Here is an 18,487-nt window from a genome sequence, read left to right as displayed (position 1 = left end):
GGAATACTAGGGTTTTGAGTTTCAAAATATTTTCCAAATTTGGAACCCAAAGAAGAAGAGGGAAAATTCAAATCCAAACCCTTTTCAGTTTTCAATTTCCCCCAATTCCTTCAAATTCACTGTTCATCACCACCAATTCTGGTTCTTATAATAATAATAATAATAATAATAATAATAATAATAATTAATAACAATAACAATAATAATATATAATATCCTCCATCATCTTCTTCATCATAAACGCTACCATCACTCTCTGAACTCACTCATGGCGACTCAATCCGACCTTCCCTGCGACGGCGACAACCGCTGCATGATCTGCAAACTCACTCCACCGCCGGAAGAGACCATCACCTGCAAAACCTGCGTCACTCCATGGCACGTCAACTGTCTCTCATCTCGCCCCCAAACCCTAGCCGACGCCGCACAATGGGACTGTCCTGACTGCTCCAACCTCGTTTCATCTCACGCGCCGCCGTCCGCCGTCGCAGCAGGATCTGAACCGTCCGACGCGCTTGTGGCGGCGATTCGCGCAATTGAGGCTGATGCGTCACTTTCCGATCAAGAGAAGGCGAAACGACGTCAGCAGTTGTTGAGTGGAAAAGGATGTGATAAACCGGCGGAGGATAAACCGGAGGTTGCTGGTGGTAGTGGTAGTGGTAATGACGTGTTGAAGCTTCTTAGTGGTAGTTTTAACTGCTCGTTTTGCATGCAGTTACCTGAAAGACCTGTCACGGTAATTTTATTTAATTAGGTTTAATGAAAGTTATATTGTATACATGTTTATTTAAGGTTAATGGTATATTAGGGATTTAGGGTTAATGGAATATATAATTAGGGATTGTTTTATTAAAATTGGTCATATGTTTATTTAGGTTATTAGGGGTGAATACGTTCAAGGTTAAAAAAACAAATATGTTCAAGCCAAATTCCAAAACCTAAAACGTTCATGCTTAAAACATGATACTTTCAAAGGTTAAACCCCATCACTTAAAGTCAAAGTTGACCGATTGAAACTTCAAATTGATGATTAATTGAATCGCTTTCAAAGATTAACCGATCAATTGGCTTCAATTTCAATTCTTATCAAAAAGCTAAACAAACCTGTGAACAACAAAAGCCGATGGTGTCTCACGACGGTGGATGGTGGTTTCAACGGTGGACGGAATCGTTATGGGCAGAGGTGGACGAAGACTGGCTCGCGTAGTTGTGATTTTAGGGCTAGCGTGTTTTTTGAAATCAGCGATCTAGGGAGTCGCGTACGTAATGTATGATAAGGGATTATTGTATTTTGATCCTTTATCTAGGTTATTATATACATGTTAATTTTATAAAGACTGGTAGAAGCAAATTATTTATGAATAAATGTTTATCTAAACTGTTTATAGTTTGCATTTCGTATTATGAAAGGAGACACAATATTATATTAGTATGCATTAATATTATAGAAAATGTATTGCATATGTCAAGAATTTGAAATTAAATAGTAGCTTAAGTTGATTGTTTGTTTTTGTTTCAGACGCCTTGTGGTCACAACTTTTGCTTGAAGTGTTTTGAGAAATGGGTTGGTCAGGGGAAACGGACGTGTGCTATCTGTCGAACTTCGATTCCGGCTAAAATGGCGAGTAACCCTCGCATCAACTCGTCTCTTGTAATTGCAATCAGAATGGCAAAGATGACTAGATCGAATTCTGGTTCTGGGCCACCTAAACCTTACTATTCTGTGCTAAACCAAAATAAGCCAGACAAAGCGTACACTACTGAACGGGCGAAGAAAACTGGGAAGGCTAATGCTTGCAGTGGGAAGATATTTGTGACGGTTCCGCCTGATCATTTTGGACCTATTCTTGCTGAGAATGATCCCGATAGAGGAATGGGAGTTTTGGTAGGTGAAACATGGGAGGATCGCTTGGAATGTAGACAGTGGGGGGCTCATCTGCCTCATGTGGCTGGGATATGTGGGCAGTCTGATTATGGTGCACAATCTGTTGCATTATCTGGAGGATATGAGGATGATGAAGATCACGGAGAGTGGTTTCTGTACACCGGAAGGTATGCTATTAACATATTTTTGTTGAAAGTTTCCATTTTAAGTTAATGCTGGCATATTCATATTTGTAATCAACAGTGGTGGGAGAGATTTGAGTGGGAATAAAAGGACAAACAAGACACAGTCGTTTGATCAGAAGTTTGATAAGTCCAATGAAGCTTTAAGGGTCAGTTGCAAAAAGGGTTACCCAGTGCGTGTAGTGAGGTATGATGCTAATACGTGATGGTCTCCTTTTGAATCCATGTATCAAATTCCAATCTTTGTAGGCATATATTTTCACAAATAATTCACCGAATTATGTCTTTGTAAAGAATTAAAATCAATGATCTCGCATATATTTGCTGTAATTAGGTAACCACAGAACATGAATGAGTGCTTGTTTTATGGTTTTTAAAATGTCTTCTGCTTTTTATGTTTAATCATTTACTCTTTTCTAACAAAATTGATAGGTCCCACAAAGAAAAACGTTCTGCCTATGCACCTGAAACTGGAGTTCGTTATGATGGGGTATATAGGATTGAAAAATGCTGGAGGAAACCAGGAATTCAAGTATGATTATTAACTATTTAATAATAGTAGATACTTTGATGGCATACTTGGTCAACTATTTTCTATGACACTTGGCTCACATTTGTATCTTCTGATAGGGATTTAAGGTATGCCGGTATCTTTTTGTTCGTTGCGACAATGATCCTGCTCCATGGACAAGGTTTGTCATTAGTTATTACCTTAATGATTGTGATATATTCCAGCATATGAAAACTTCAAAGTGGAGTTTAATTATTTACATTTGGTCACAATTTTTGCAGTGATGAAAACGGGGATCGTCCAAGACCATTGCCGGTCATTAAAGAGCTGAAAGAAGCAACTGATGTAACGGAGAGGAAGAGTCCTCCATCTTGGGATTTTGATGTAAGATTCTGTAACCTTCTACTTTAAAATTTGAATCTTTGTAAATTTTTAGTTATTATGCTTTAAAATTGGTCATTACATGCCATGAATCATTATATTTAAATTTCGTCTGCAGGAGGAGAAAGGCTGCTGGTTGTGGAAAATTCCTCCGCCCGAGAGTAGAAAACAGGCACACACTAATGATGTTGGGGATGCCACAAAAATTAAGACAGTTCGACGTAAGACACACATAATGTCTGTGAGTGAACGACTTCTTAAAGGTAAGATATTTCAGTTACATAAATTTTGTTTTAGTGTTAGCGATTAATAAAGTTTTGTGGTGCAGAGTTCTGCTGTCTTATCTGTCACAAAGTGATGTCTGAGCCGCTTACTACTCCATGTGCACACAATTTCTGCAAGTCATGTTTGCAGGGTGCTTTTGCTGGTCAAACATTCATAAAGGAAAGAAACTGTGAAGGTAGACGAACATTACGGGCACAGAAGAATGTAATGAAATGCCCATCATGCACTAATGACATTTCTGAATACCTTCAAAATCCACAGGTAATTTTGGATTATCTAATGCAGGTTTAGTTAATTAAATAATTAATTAAGATTCAACGTTAATATTTTATATGTTGCAGGTGAATAGAGAGTTGATGAGTGTGATAGAATCCCTCCAGAGGCAGATCAAACAAACGGAGGAAAGTGCAGCTTCAGAAGAAATGTTGAATGCGGAGGAAGACAAAGAAGAGGTTAAAGATGTGAATTCGGAGGCTAATGAAGATATTAAGGAAAGTGATGAAAATGAAGCTATTGCAAAACCTTCACCTAAAGCTAACAAGAAAAGGAAAGCTGAGGATGTTAACGATAACGCCCCTAGTAAGAAGCTACAACAAGAGACTGATGATGACATGATCAAGGATAAAGTTGTAAAACCAGGAGTGACTGAAAGTGAAGGTTGACCCGAAGCAAGAAAGCATAGCTTGAGTCGGGCGGTGGTGATTGATGACTTTGTATGAACTTAGTTTCACAATGGACATCTGATTTTTTATTTTTTAGTGTTTTTCAATGGGCTGCAGATTGATGGTGGCAATTTTGGAATTCAGTGCCATATTTTAGTATGGTGGTGACTTTATGGTGTGTTTTAGGCCATGCATTGTCTTGCTATTTTGTTAATCATTAAACTCATGACTATTTGTCAGTTAATATTGTCAAATATTTGGTGCATGTTTTTCTTGATTTCATTGAAATGCCAACAAATGCACTTTTAAAATAATGCAATAAGCAATACACAATAAAAAAGCATGAAAATGTGACATGCTCAAATCTACAAGTAGTGGGGCCTCACGAAGGTATGAAATTGGTGAATACACACGTAAGTAAAGGTTGACAAATATCGAGCCTATTCAATAAGATCTGGTATGTTAAAGAGCGAAGACATGGATATGTATCAGCGAGTGCAAAAAAACGAATTGATCATGGATTGATGTGAAGAACAAAAGGTGAAATGTGATAGTGACAGTGAGTTGATGAATCGCAACTAACAAGTTCATAGCAATTGGCCCTGGGTTTTGTGAACTACAAAAAATTGTGAAAGTAGAGAGTACGGTCAATTAAGATAAATAAGTGTTCATAATATAATCATAACCTTTAAAAAGTAATCGAATATAATGATAATGATAATGATAAAGGTGTCTTGTATTTGAAAGACTATCTAGTCACAGGCTGGATTTATAGGTTCGAACAAATGGGTCAAAGTCAATAAGTCAAATCTTAGTCGTATCTATGTTTTGATCATGAGTTTATTAATGAACTTAATTTGAGTGTAAATGAAAGACATTGGCATATTTGAAAGTCAAGAATGGGAAATGATTAACGGAAATGAACAAGTTTTCATACATTGCCGAACTGATATAAAGTAAACTATTATGCACCTTTGTTTCACGTAATCATTGATTAATGATAAAAATTATATTTTTGAGAAAATGATATTGCACCCATGTTTTCTATATCATAGTTGTGCGTACCGCATAGCTAGAACAAGAACTATATATGCAAGTATGCAACAACAATATAAGGTTGACGGAAACTAAGCTCCAAATCATGATTCATGTAACAAGCTACACCAAGTAAGAAGTGCAGAACGATTACTTCATAAAGACCACCACTGAAGAACCAATCATCAACGAATGTTGCTTCCCATATTGGGTAAAGATGAAAACCTCTCGTTGTAGAAGTAGGAATAATGACATCTCGAATTAACTGTTTGAATAAAATTTTAAAAGATAATAAATCACCCTTATCGGTAATAGCAAAGAATATTGGTTGTATTTTATTACGACAATCTCTGACATGATAAGATGATTTCAAAGATTGAAATAAAGAAATTTAAAGTACAACTATAACGATCTTCGATTCTCTGAACATAATTTCCAATATAGTGGTCAAGAGAAGATTTTAGATTTAAGTTCTATATTCTTTTTCAATTGAAACCTTGAAACAAATCTAAAATACTGTACTCTCATAGAATAAAGATCGAAAGCAACTAAATAATTTTGATTTATGTTTTAACAGTTTTCAAATTGGAAACAAAATATCTGGTCATTTACGAAAATGTGTTCCTTTTTTGAAACTGCTACAATTTAGTTAATCTGTAGTACATGGTTGTCTAACAATTATTCACAACAGTATTATATTATGTAAGAAATATATAGAGCATTGGATTTATTGGTACACGACTATGTAGTTTTTACTTTTACATGTGTGAATATAGTAATTTAGTGAAATAGAGCTTAGGCATGAAAAGATAATATTATGGCACAACTGCACCCCATAGGACCATAGACCATATTTGATATGTAACGTAGTGTTTAAATTAACACTATTGAACTTTTAACTCTTTAAAATAACTTTTAGGGATGTTATAAATAGAATACAAAACATTTAAGAAACAAATCAGTAAATCAATGCCAGTGTTTTATGTGACTCAGGTTTAGTTTCCCCCCACCCTTCAAATTATTTAGTTTTATAGGCATCAGGGTGATGATGAGAGACTAGACGAGCATGTGACTTTCACTAGTTTGATCCTTGAACTGAAAGAATTTTATCTCACCATATTGTCGTGTCTTTAAGCAAGTGTTTACGGACATTAGCCTTATGTGAGAGTTTTTTCTGGATCAAAAGATGAGTATATGATGAATTTAGTTAGTAACCCATTTAAAGGATTCGTTAACTGTTCAAAAAGAAAATAAATCAATGCCACCATTAAAAAAAGCATTCAATGAAAGTAGTATTTTGGACCAAATGACCGCCTACGATTACATGAAAATAATTCAAAATTACGCTCAGGCTTTTAGGCAACAAAACATCGGTTATTTTTCTTAATAAACAAAAATGCGTTCGAACTTTTAAACTTAAATTTCACAAACATGAGGCTGTGAAATTTTTGAGTAGGGTTCAGCGCGTCGTACACGGAACCTCTTCAGCTTCTAGGTCCCAAAGCTTCGTTTTTAGCAGGATTGGCTTTGCTGTTCAAAAGGGGGTTGCGGCGCAGCTTGTTGCCCGTTTGCCTGCCACTTTATTGTAATCGTTTTATAGTAAATTATATAAAACTTAAATTAATATTCATTATGAGATGATATTTTAGTATCTATTATGAGACCAGTACCTTTAATAATTTGGAGATGATATCACTAGCCTACAAGCCCGTTGATAACCAAACACTAAGAGTATGTTTGGTATTGAGTTTGAAAAATGCTTATTGGCTTTTTCAAAAAGCTATTTTGAAAAGTCAGGATTTGAGGCTTTTGGAAAACTGCTTTTTAACCCCTTTAAAAAACTAAAATAAGAAAGATTTTGTGATTACCAAACACATTTTAATTTATTGGCTTTTTGAAAACACCAATAAGCCAATAAACAATTTTCAAACTCAATCCCAAACATATTTCATATTTGTGTTCAACTTGTGTATAATATATACATGTAGGCTAGTTTACCAAATAGGTAACTTCCGGTTTTTTTTTTGACAAGAAAGGGTGGGGGCGTGGGGTACTCCTCTATACTTGGAAGGGACACAACCTCATTGACTAGTCTATTCTTGTTTTTGAAGCCACACCAATTCACAAGAGTTTGTAATGTGTACTTTTAACTCGTGAGGGAGGGATCTATTTATATGGGGTGGTTCATGCGAGAAATGATATTATAGCGAGAAGTGTGAGAAGTCGATCTCAACCATCCATTGATTATCTCTGATTTGTTCAATGCATTGATTCCTCTAATTACTTCTAAAATATTCTCCACTTTAGTTCTTGTAGAAAGTTACAAATTTGAATTATCTTTTACCTACATATTAAAAAAATGTATATGTAGGTGAATGGTATTAAATTGATCACCTACAAAAGTAACATAATAATCTATACATACCTCATATTCAATTATACAAATTATTAGTTATTTTTATTTTTATCACAATGTAACTCGTATTTACCAACACAACTTATTTTCTCCTACACTAATTTTGTTTATTTTATTTTTCACAAACACATAACTAATATTTACCTACACATATACGTATTCACAACCCAGCTTGCTAGTTCATTTTATTTTCACATACATATAAATAATATTCATCTACACATAACTCGTATTTGCCTACACATAAAAGATAGATTATAAAATAATTAAAATTATAAAAAAAACATGATGTGTCCTTACATTGCGAATATTTTATAAGTTTAGGTTAATAATATTAATTGTATGTGATATCATGAACAAGGTTTGTTTTTGTAGGTTGATATTCTGATATGTGTAGGTAAATACAAATGGGTAGATTATAACATGAAGTAAATTTGTATATGTAGGTTATTATTGTGATTTATGTAGGTTGACATGAACTAGTTATGTGCATGTATATAAATATTGTGATCTGTGTAGGTGATAACATGAACTAGTTGTTGTATGTGTAGGTTAATATTATGATTTGTGTAGTTACTTTTTTTATGATGGTTAATATATTTATATTTTTTATAGTATGAGTATGATGGTTTTGTTTTATAAATTGTTTAAAGATTAAATCAAATTAAAAATAAATGTATAATCATTTGTAACTTAACATTAATTAGTATTAATTAGCAAAAAAACTCTTAAACTTTTTACTAATATACTTCTATAATTAAATAATCCGAAATTAAAAAGAAAACTTATGATTGGTCAGAATCTCTTCTCGCACTTCTCACACTAAAAACACTTATGAAATGAACCCAATCATATATATATATATATATATATATATATATATATATATATATATATATAGGGTGGAGTTAGGAGTTATAATAAGAAGTGGAGTGTGTTTAAAAAGTGTAAGAAGTAATCTGGGCGTTAAATTTAATGATCTGATGGTCCAGATGGAAAGTGTGTTTTTTAGACGGTGTTTTTTTTAATTCTTGTTTTATAACACTCTAGGTGCATAATCGTTTAAGTGTGTTATATTATATATGGAAACACTATCAATCTATAATTATCATTTTTTAATCCAACTTTAAAACACATCACCAAGAACATCACTAGATATATAACAGTGTGTTTTAAATCGAAATAATCAAAATTAAAAAAAAAAAAACAGATTTTAATCAAAATTTAAAGCACAACACCTAGAACGCCAAGAACACCAAGAACAAAAACACTTTTATTAACAAAAAACACACCAGTATTAAACACACAAGAACCTATACATTCATATTACAAGGCATCAAACCATCCCTCGACCCAACATCCATTAAATACACACACACACACATTAAGGTTCGTTACATCAACCATTGTTATAGACGGGTAGAAAGCCGCCGGCAATAGCGCCAACAGAAGTCAATGGTGCCCCAAAATTAGAAGAACAACCCGCCATCTGTAAAGCCCCATTCCCGGTAGCCCTACTTTGGTGTTGGATTTACTCATTAACATAGTTCTAAAATCAGAGTTATTAAAACCTTTCGCGGAATACTTAATATTAAACGTTCTTACATTACATAAGTACTTGTTCTGAACAAAATACATTAAGTCTTTAACAATAAAATAAACAACACGTGGATCTTTCGTCTTCGATACCAGTCTTCATTCATTTGCCACGTGTCTCTCCTCAAGCAACCAGTCTTCATTCATTTGCCACGTGTGCTAAAGCGGTCTATAAATAACTTAACCTAACCTAGACACTTTAGTTTTAAATTTATAAATCTAGACTATCCTAATGCTAGACCACTAGGCAGACAAGTGTACCTATCAAATGTAGTAAAGCCTAATGAAGTCCGGATATCGAACCCAAAGGACACTAGCGACACCTAAACTAGACTCTGACTAATAACTTAATTAAATAGATTTAATTGTTTTTGTGTTTTTTTATTTATTAATTATAAACTAAATAATACTTAAACTAAAACTAACTGACTTTGACAAACTTTAACTCTATAACTTAGACGAACTCAAAGATAGGAGAAGCACTACCTAAGTTTAGAATCCTACTTGTGAATCTTGGATCTCTCTCGGCTATGGAAACTATGGTGGAACCGGGATCTTAAAATACGGCACCTTTAGACAACCTAGTGGATCCCTGATCATTTTCCGGGTGTCACCTAAAAGGAAACCTAGGGGCGTGTACACTTACCGGTTTGTTGGATTACCTCTCAGTCTCTCCAACAATACTAAAGTACCCTAAAAGATAGATTACCTGTCAGTCTCACTATGTCAATACACCCTAAAGTGCAAAGGGTAACCTAAGAACAATCAATAAGACACGGAATTACAATGAAACTAGGGAAATATAGGAAACCTCCTGTCAGAGCGTTCTAGCCTAAACACCTAATCCCAAGGACAACCCGACTATATATTACCTCTCAGTCTCTAGATAGGTAGAATATAAAATTTTAATAAATCACCAAACAATGTTCCTATGGATTACTACGTCTAGCAAAACCATAAAATAATCACAAACACACAGTAAGTGACCTAAACATGCATCTATAATTGAAAGACATTCAACAAGACACATGCGAAACAAAGATCAATAATAAATCAAAATTATATATGCAAACACATCAAATCAATCATAAAAAGATTCTTTACTTTAATATTATCCAACACTAGAAACCAAAAACCAAGAAAAATCCGCAAATCACTAAGTACTCATAAAAAACCTAGGTAGCTAGGGTTTAGCCAACAATAATACTAAAAAATAAAACATAATAATTAAGTTCAACAACTGAATTCATAATGAAAACAAGTAATCAAACCGAATAATAATATGTTTCAATGAGTAGAGATAAAACCCTGGCTGCTCCTTTTCTTCTCTCCTTGCGGCTGCCAATTCTCTTGTTTGCTTGACCTTTTCTTGTTTGTCACGCCGCCCAACCTCCAATGATGATCCCCCCAATTCTTCACAATGACTAATATATATATATATATATATATAAGATTCGTCAAAATTTCCCTCCTATCTCTTCACCGACTTCATGTAAATTAACCTAATGGTTTTTTTTTGTCCACCAACCCACCAAGCCTGTTTAGTATTTCTTTAATTACTTCTTGGACTGCAAAATCAATTTGTAAAGTAATCATGCATCAAACAAAAAAAACCCATATATGAATATTAAATCAAGATAAAAATAATAAGAGTTGTGAAACGTTAAGCTCACGTGATGCCCATTTACTTTTCATTTACTCTTTGTTACTATTTTTTATTTAAGAGAGAAATGTTATTTTATTATTGTAACATCCCGAAATTTCCAAAATTATATTAATTATATAATAGAGGGAAAATTTACTCGGGTTATCGGGAAATAAATAAATAGAGTAGGAGTTGGTATGGGTCGGGCTAGTGTTAGGTAATGGATATGGGTTATGGACTTGAGTTATGAAAGAAGGAAGGAGAGTCCATGGGCTTAAGCCCATGATCCCTAAATATAAATACCATTAATCACCCTTTAATCCTCATTCTCACATATTCCATACACACACGACCCGAACCAAGATCCGAAGGCGAAAACCCGGGCTTGTTGGTGCTGGAACGTCGTGACGGACCAAAACAACATCAAGGCTTAACCGTGTTCGTAGTTCGACTCGTTCAAGGTACGTTTATAGTTAGAAATCGTTCGTATAGGTTCGGTTTGATTTGAGAAATGATAGATCTGAGTTTGTATGGTAAAAACGAATCCAACAAAGCTAATCTTACTGAAAATGGTTATGATTTGATGGGTTAATCGATTGATAAAAAGAACCCGTAACCTATATGCCTAAATCGCACCCTTTAAACATCGATGTTAGGTCGATTTGATGGTTGGGGTTTGTAGGCGCTGGTCAGACGATTCCGTGGATACCTAAATCGAGTTATTTGGTTAAGAAACGAAGGACTTAAGAACGAACAGTGGCTGCAGACGACAACTTCGCCTGCAAGCTAAGTTCGCCTGATGAACTTCGCCTGCAAGCTAAGTTCGCCTGATGACAACTTCGCCTGCAAGCTAAGTTCGCCTGATGACAACTTCGCCTAAAGCCAAGTTCGCCTGATGACAACTTCGCCTAAAGCCAAGTTCGCCTGATGACAACTTCGCCTAAAGCTAAGTTCGCCTAAGGTTTAACTTCGCCTAAAGTCAAGTTCGATTAGAGAATAGATTAAAACGATAAGTAAAAGTAAGCTAATACTAGGCCACCAGATTAGATCAGGCGAGTATTGATACGTGTAACTTATACAGTCAGCCGAGCACAGTTAAAGAAGGGATTTACAACTATCAGAGGAAGAAGCAGAGTTCAGGTGAGTTTCTAGCCCCATTTCCTTGCTATGTTTTCGGGGCTGTGTGCATACTCGATGTGAAGTGTGAATACACTTACCTTAAGTGGTAAGTGTATGCTATAGATGTTATATGAGGTATATATTTTATAATGCTTGTCGGTATGTGAACGATCTTCGGATATTGCACGTATCGCCAAGGATAGTAAATTCCAAGTGGTTGATAGTGTGTATGAATGTTATGATGTGACTTGTTTATTACGTAAATACTGAACTGATATGAAGTGTGATATAGGCAGGTAGAGGTAGAGTGTGTTAGAAGTGGCAAGAGTCTAGTAAGGGTGTTAGTGGCATAACGTGAGCGCGTGATAGGGAAAGCCTGTACGTGCCATCGTTATTATGTGTGTATGATTGTTGATGTTACTTGCTTAGTATGTAAATAATGTGCTGATAGGAAGTGGGTTATAGACAAGTAGAAGTATAGTGTGATAGAAGTGGATAGGGGTCTAGTAATAGAGTTAGGGGCATAACGTGAGCACGTGGTAGAGTGAGTCTATGCGTGTCTTCGTTATTAAAGTGGCACAAGTGGCATAAGTGGCATAAAGTGGCATAACTGGCACAAGTGGCATAAGTGGCATAAAGTGGCATAAAGTGGCACAGGTGGCATAAGTGGCACAAGTGGCATAAAGTGGCACAAGTGGCATAAGTGGCATAAAGTGGCATAAGTGGCACAAGTGGCATAAGTGGCATAAAGTGGCATAAGTGGCATAAAGTGGCACAGGTGGCATAAGTGGCACAAGTGGCATAAAGTGGCACAAGTGGCATAAGTGGCATAAAGTGGCATAAGTGGCATAAAGTGGCATAAGTGGCATAAGTGGCATAAAGTGGCACAAGTGGCATAAAGTGGCACAAGTGGCATAAAGTGGCATAAGTGGCATCAATGGTTAAGCTGTAGGGGTAATTAATTGGCTAAGCTGTAGGGACAATTAAGTGGTTGAGAAGTAGCGGGTTAGACAGTGGGTTATGTGTCTTCGGACACGTATATGATGCATGTAGTGGTTGTATGATAAGTTGCTTGATTAACTAGATATCACTCAGCGTAGCTGACTTTTAGTATGCACGCAGGTGAGCTGATTATAGAGTTAGCATGAGGATGGCACATGGCCTGGATTGAACGGCTGGCATCTGAAGAAAGAAAAAAAGATGTTTTAAATATAAAGTTTTGTGTTATGGTATCAAAGAAAAGATTTAATGTTTTGTAACAAATGATTGATGTTTTATATTCCGTGAAAAGTTTTAATAAACTCTGATTTGTAAGAACTGTGTTTATGAGTAAATCCGACGCTAAAGTAAGGCTACCGGGTTCGGGGCCTTACAAGTTGGTATCAGAGCATAAGTTCGAGAGATTTAAGCATCCTACATGCTTAGACTCGAACAGAGAATGAGATTTAAAATGAGAAAGAAAGAAGATGCCAGTTCAAGATAGCCATGTGTCACTCAAGCAAGCTCAGTAAAGGTAAAGTGTATGGTAAATGGTGTATGTTAATGTTGGCTTATTTGCTAAATGAAGAATGAGTGCAGGTTAGGGATAGGAATAATTGATTGTTTGATTTGACTAACTGCTTAAGTAGAACCAGCACAAAGAGACTCATAAAGGGAAGTGTATAGGACACGGAAAGCAACGTGATCAGCTAGTCACAGCTGGCCACTGTTATTACCTGTTTGCCTTGCTATCCTTGTACTAAATAGTTCCTTGAGTGATGGTGTTTGTGTTTTCCCTTTTAGAATACTAATGGCTGGAGCAAGAAGGTTTGTTGGTAAGGGGGGTCACACTGGACGTCCTCTTGGAATACGCGTTGTCCGAGAACCTTCTGAAGAACTAGTTACTACCACGAAAAAGGAGACAAGTGAAACTTTGCAAGGACCAAGCAGCAATGAAGGGTATCAGCTGGATCCTGTTGCTCAATTTGCCATTTCTTACGCTGTAGCTGCTGCAGAGAAGAAATTTCGTACTGACAAGTCTGCCGAAAACCATGCAAGGGCCACTGAGAAGGCAGGAGAAGACGGTAAGAAGGGTGATGATGATAAGGGAGGAGCGAAAGGAACCAAAAGATCTGTAGATGTCGTGGAGTATGCGGGGAAAAAGATACCAAAGGTTGCGGGGAGGGAAACATGCAAAGTGTGCGGGAAGATGCACCTAGGAGAATGCAAGGCTGGTCCAAATCAGTGCTACCGATGTGGGAAGAAGGGACACATAACTCGTGATTGCACCGGGGACCAGAAATGTTATAGGTGTGGTAAGTCGGGTCACTTAGCTAGAGATTGTGAGGGAGCAATAACGGTGGAGGAAAAGAAGGAAAAGAAATGGGCTACCTCTGCTGAGCGGTTTGGCGAGATGGTGACAACAACTGATGAGAGGAAGGCCAAGGTTGGGAACAAGGATGCATGTAAGACATGTGGGCGAGTGCACCGGGGAGAATGCAAGACTGGGACAGACAGGTGCTATCGGTGTGGAAAGAGTGGGCGTTATTCTCGAGAATGCCCTGATCGTCCAAAGTGCTTCAAATGCGGAAAAGCTGACCACATGGCTAGGGATTGCAAGGAATCAGGGGCGGGAGGTGCGAAAGGATAAAGACTTGGGGAAACTGCAGAGAGGAACACTTGATGAAGGAATAATTGCTCATGCAATGGCTTTATTAAGTTACTTTTGCTTAAGGACTTGTTTTGTATTAAGGTTTAAAACTTATGTTTATCAGTGACGTGTAATATGTTGAGGTTGGTTATGAATGATTATTATGCTATGATGAAAGGTTGTTTTAGACAATAGTGTTAAAAGTACTAATCGAAGCCTTGGAAGGATGAGATGAGGCTTGGTACATCGAGGGTCTCATGGACGAGCTACCTTAAATAGCTAAAACACATGACCACCATTCGATGGCTGCAAAGTCGGGAGTAAGAAGGATAACCCAGAAGGCAAAGGCGATTCGATAAGAAGTTTTCGGGATGTTACAAGTCTTCCCTCCTTAAAGAGGTTTCGTCCCCGAAACCTCTTTAAGGAGTGAAGACTTGTAACATCCCGAAATTTCCAAAGTGATATTAATTATATAATAGAGGGAAAGTTTACTCGGGTTATCGGGAAATAAATAAATAGAGTAGGAGTTGGTATGGGTCGGGCTAGTGTTGGGTAATGGATATGGGTTATGGACTTGAGTTATGAAAGAAGGAAGGAGAGTCCATGGGCTTAAGCCCATGATCCCTAAATATAAATACCATTAATCACCCTTTAATCCTCATTCTCACATATTCCATACACACACGACCCGAACCAAGATCCGAAGGCGAAAACCCGGGCTTGTTGGTGCTGGAACGTCGTGACGGACCAAAACAACATCAAGGCTTAACCGTGTTCGTAGTTCGACTCGTTCAAGGTACGTTTATAGTTAGAAATCGTTCGTATAGGTTCGGTTTGATTTGAGAAATGATAGATCTGAGTTTGTATGGTAAAAACGAATCCAACAAAGCTAATCTTACTGAAAATGGTTATGATTTGATGGGTTAATCGATTGATAAAAAGAACCCGTAACCTATATGCCTAAACCGCACCCTTTAAACATCGATGTTAGGTCGATTTGATGGTTGGGGTTTGTAGGCGCTGGTCAGACGATTCCGTGGATACCTAAATCGAGTTATTTGGTTAAGAAACGAAGGACTTAAGAACGAACAGTGGCTGCAGACGACAACTTCGCCTGCAAGCTAAGTTCGCCTGATGAACTTCGCCTGCAAGCTAAGTTCGCCTGATGACAACTTCGCCTGCAAGCTAAGTTCGCCTGATGACAACTTCGCCTAAAGCCAAGTTCGCCTGATGACAACTACGCCTAAAGCCAAGTTCGCCTGATGACAACTTCGCCTAAATCTAAGTTCGCCTAAGGTTTAACTTCGCCTAAAGTCAAGTTCGATTAGAGAATAGATTAAAACGATAAGTAAAAGTAAGCTAATATAGGCCACCAGATTAGATCAGGCGAGTATTGATACGTGTAACTTATACAGTCAGCCGAGCACAGTTAAAGAAGGGATTTACAACTATCAGAGGAAGAAGCAGAGTTCAGGTGAGTTTCTAGCCCCATTTCCTTGCTATGTTTTCGGGGCTGTGTGCATACTCGATGTGAAGTGTGAATACACTTACCTTAAGTGGTAAGTGTATGCTATAGATGTTATATGAGGTATATATTTTATAATGCTTGTCGGTACGTGAACGATCTTCGGATATTGCACGTATCGCCAAGGATAGTAAATTCCAAGTGGTTGATAGTGTGTATGAATGTTATGATGTGACTTGTTTATTACGTAAATACTGAACTGATATGAAGTGTGATATAGGCAGGTAGAGGTTGAGTGTGTTAGAAGTGGCAAGAGTCTAGTAAGGGTGTTAGTGGCATAACGTGAGCGCGTGATAGGGAAAGCCTGTACGTGCCATCGTTATTATGTGTGTATGATTGTTGATGTTACTTGCTTAGTATGTAAATAATGTGCTGATAGGAAGTGGGTTATAGACAAGTAGAAGTATAGTGTGATAGAAGTGGATAGGGGTCTAGTAATAGAGTTAGGGGCATAACGTGAGCACGTGGTAGAGTGAGTCTATGCGTGTCTTCGTTATTAAAGTGGCACAAGTGGCATAAGTGGCATAAAGTGGCATAAGTGGCATAAAGTGGCATAAGTGGCATAAGTGGCACAAGTGGCATAAGTGGCATAAAGTGGCACAAGTGGCATAAGTGGCATAAGTGGCATAAAGTGGCACAAGTGGCATAAGTGGCATAAAGTGGCACAAGTGGCATAAAGTGGCACAAGTGGCATCAATGGTTAAGCTGTAGGGGTAATTAATTGGCTAAGCTGTAGGGACAATTAAGTGGTTGAGAAGTAGCGGGTTAGACAGTGGGTTATGTGTCTTCGGACACGTATATGATGCATGTAGTGGTTGTATGATAAGTTGCTTGATTAACTAGATATCACTCAGCGTAGCTGACTTTTAGTATGCACGCAGGTGAGCTGATTATAGAGTTAGCATGAGGATGGCATATGGCCTGGATTGAACGGCTGGCATCTGAAGAAAGAAAAAAAGATGTTTTAAATATAAAGTTTTGTGTTATGGTATCAAAGAAAAGATTTAATGTTTTGTAACAAATGATTGATGTTTTATATTCCGCGAAAAGTTTTAATAAACTCTGATTTGTAAGAACTGTGTTTATGAGTAAATCCGACGCTAAAGTAAGGCTACCGGGTTCGGGGCCTTACAATTATTATTGAAAATAAAATGCATAAAACTTATAGTATTACTTGTTGGTATTAAGTTTAGTAAAAATACTCTATTTTAGCTCATAGTCTCTAGAAACCATTAAACTCAAATATGAACCAAAAAATAATAATATTCAATAACAAACGTGGCTCAAAAGTATTTAAAAGTGTATTGGAATATATATAATATTTGTATACTAGTTTGAGACCCGTGTTTTACACGGGGAAATAATGAAAATTATAATATTTAAATATTAAGCAAAATACAATCAGTAACACAATTATCATATATTGTTAATACAATTACAACTTACATTAAAATTACATGATTCCAAAACAAACATTACGCAAGTATTTTACAAATAAGAAAAAATTCTTTGTACACTACATTTGTGATTGTATTGGTCAGATTACCTTATTTATCAAGAATCAGAATCTTTAGCCCACACCTACTTGTAACTCTTGACAAGGCGACGTATAGCTGTCCATGTGAGAATACGGGTTCTTTCAAGTACAAATCGTGTCACTGATATAAAGTTGTATCAACCGTGTCATTGATATATTCTAAACTACATATGGTTTCTGAACTTAAGTACTCGACTTTATCACCTGGAAAAAACTTGAGCAAACTATCATTACTCTCATCAACAATTTCATTTGTTGGTGCAAGTATGACTCTATCCTGAAAGTAATGTTGGTTCTCGTAATTATGTAGAATATCAGGATATACAAAGTCAAAAAGTTTTGATATAGGATCAATATAATCTTTTATAAGTAGATCGTCAGATATATCTGTCATAGCAACACTATCATTAAATTTTGTCAATTGCTATGAATATTTAACACTTACCTACATATTAACTAAACTTAACAACTTGAACTGTAACCTCTCACTTAACTATAAGATCTGAAAGATAATTGCGTACCTTTGGGCAAGTGATTTAATACAATGCACTTAGTTATGCTGAACGTTAATTGGCGAGATGGTTCACTTATGCAAGGATAGGACAGTTACATTTTTTGACGAATTGTGTTATAAGTCTTGAAATGCAATATGCAATTGGCTACACATGGAAAAAAAATAAAATGATAAGATTGGTTGCAAATTTCTTATTAATATCCTTCGTGCTCAATTTTTGACCCGTAATCAATTCTCAACAGGAAACCAAGACTGGTCACGTAATTGAAAATTTTAATCTAAAACCAATTTTGATCCGAAATTGATCAAAAATCCTAAAATGCAAAAAAAAACACACACACCTCTCAATAGCTTATATGCCTGTGTGACACACGGTTGAAATTTTTTTTATTAAAACACACATATATATATATATATATATATATATATATATATATAAAATCTATATTAATCAAAAAGGTCAAAAAAAAAATAAATCAGACAACACTCAGCCACTTTTCACACCATTGCTTAGGGATGAGTTCGGTACCGTACCGGTACTGAAAATACCGATCCTGAAAATCGC

General features: G+C 36.3%; 1 protein-coding gene across 1 annotated transcript; it reads left to right on the top strand.

The window, feature by feature from the left end:
• Positions 1 to 266: 266 nt before the first annotated feature.
• LOC143632142 (E3 ubiquitin-protein ligase ORTHRUS 2-like) lies at positions 267 to 3,906 on the top strand. The gene is made up of 9 exons (XM_077100722.1): positions 267 to 736; positions 1,520 to 2,052; positions 2,129 to 2,254; positions 2,500 to 2,599; positions 2,698 to 2,759; positions 2,860 to 2,962; positions 3,078 to 3,222; positions 3,288 to 3,505; positions 3,586 to 3,906. The coding sequence occupies exons 1-9, from the start codon at positions 269 to 271 to the stop codon at positions 3,904 to 3,906; spliced, it is 2,076 nt and encodes a 691-aa protein (XP_076956837.1). The 5' UTR covers positions 267 to 268.
• Positions 3,907 to 18,487: the final 14,581 nt, after the last annotated feature.

This window comes from Bidens hawaiensis, unplaced genomic scaffold (genome assembly GCF_021521415.1).
Source record: "Bidens hawaiensis isolate Kalapana, Puna unplaced genomic scaffold, B.hawaiensis_p1.1 tig00006365_1, whole genome shotgun sequence".
NCBI classification, from domain to species: Eukaryota; Viridiplantae; Streptophyta; class Magnoliopsida; order Asterales; family Asteraceae; genus Bidens; species Bidens hawaiensis.
The sequence above is the reverse complement of the archived record's forward strand: the minus strand, read 5'-3'. Positions and strand labels throughout refer to the sequence as shown.

What these genes read in the sequence shown, in the direction of transcription:
- LOC143632142 (XM_077100722.1), top strand. Translation starts at nt 269, where the DNA reads ATGGCGACTCAATCCGACCTTCCCTGCGACGGCGACAACCGCTGCATG. An exon ending in TACCTGAAAGACCTGTCACG is followed by an intron (nt 737 to 1,519) that starts GTAATTTTATTT and finishes TTTTTGTTTCAG; the next exon opens with ACGCCTTGTGGTCACAACTT. An exon ending in GATCCTGCTCCATGGACAAG is followed by an intron (nt 2,760 to 2,859) that starts GTTTGTCATTAG and finishes CAATTTTTGCAG; the next exon opens with TGATGAAAACGGGGATCGTC.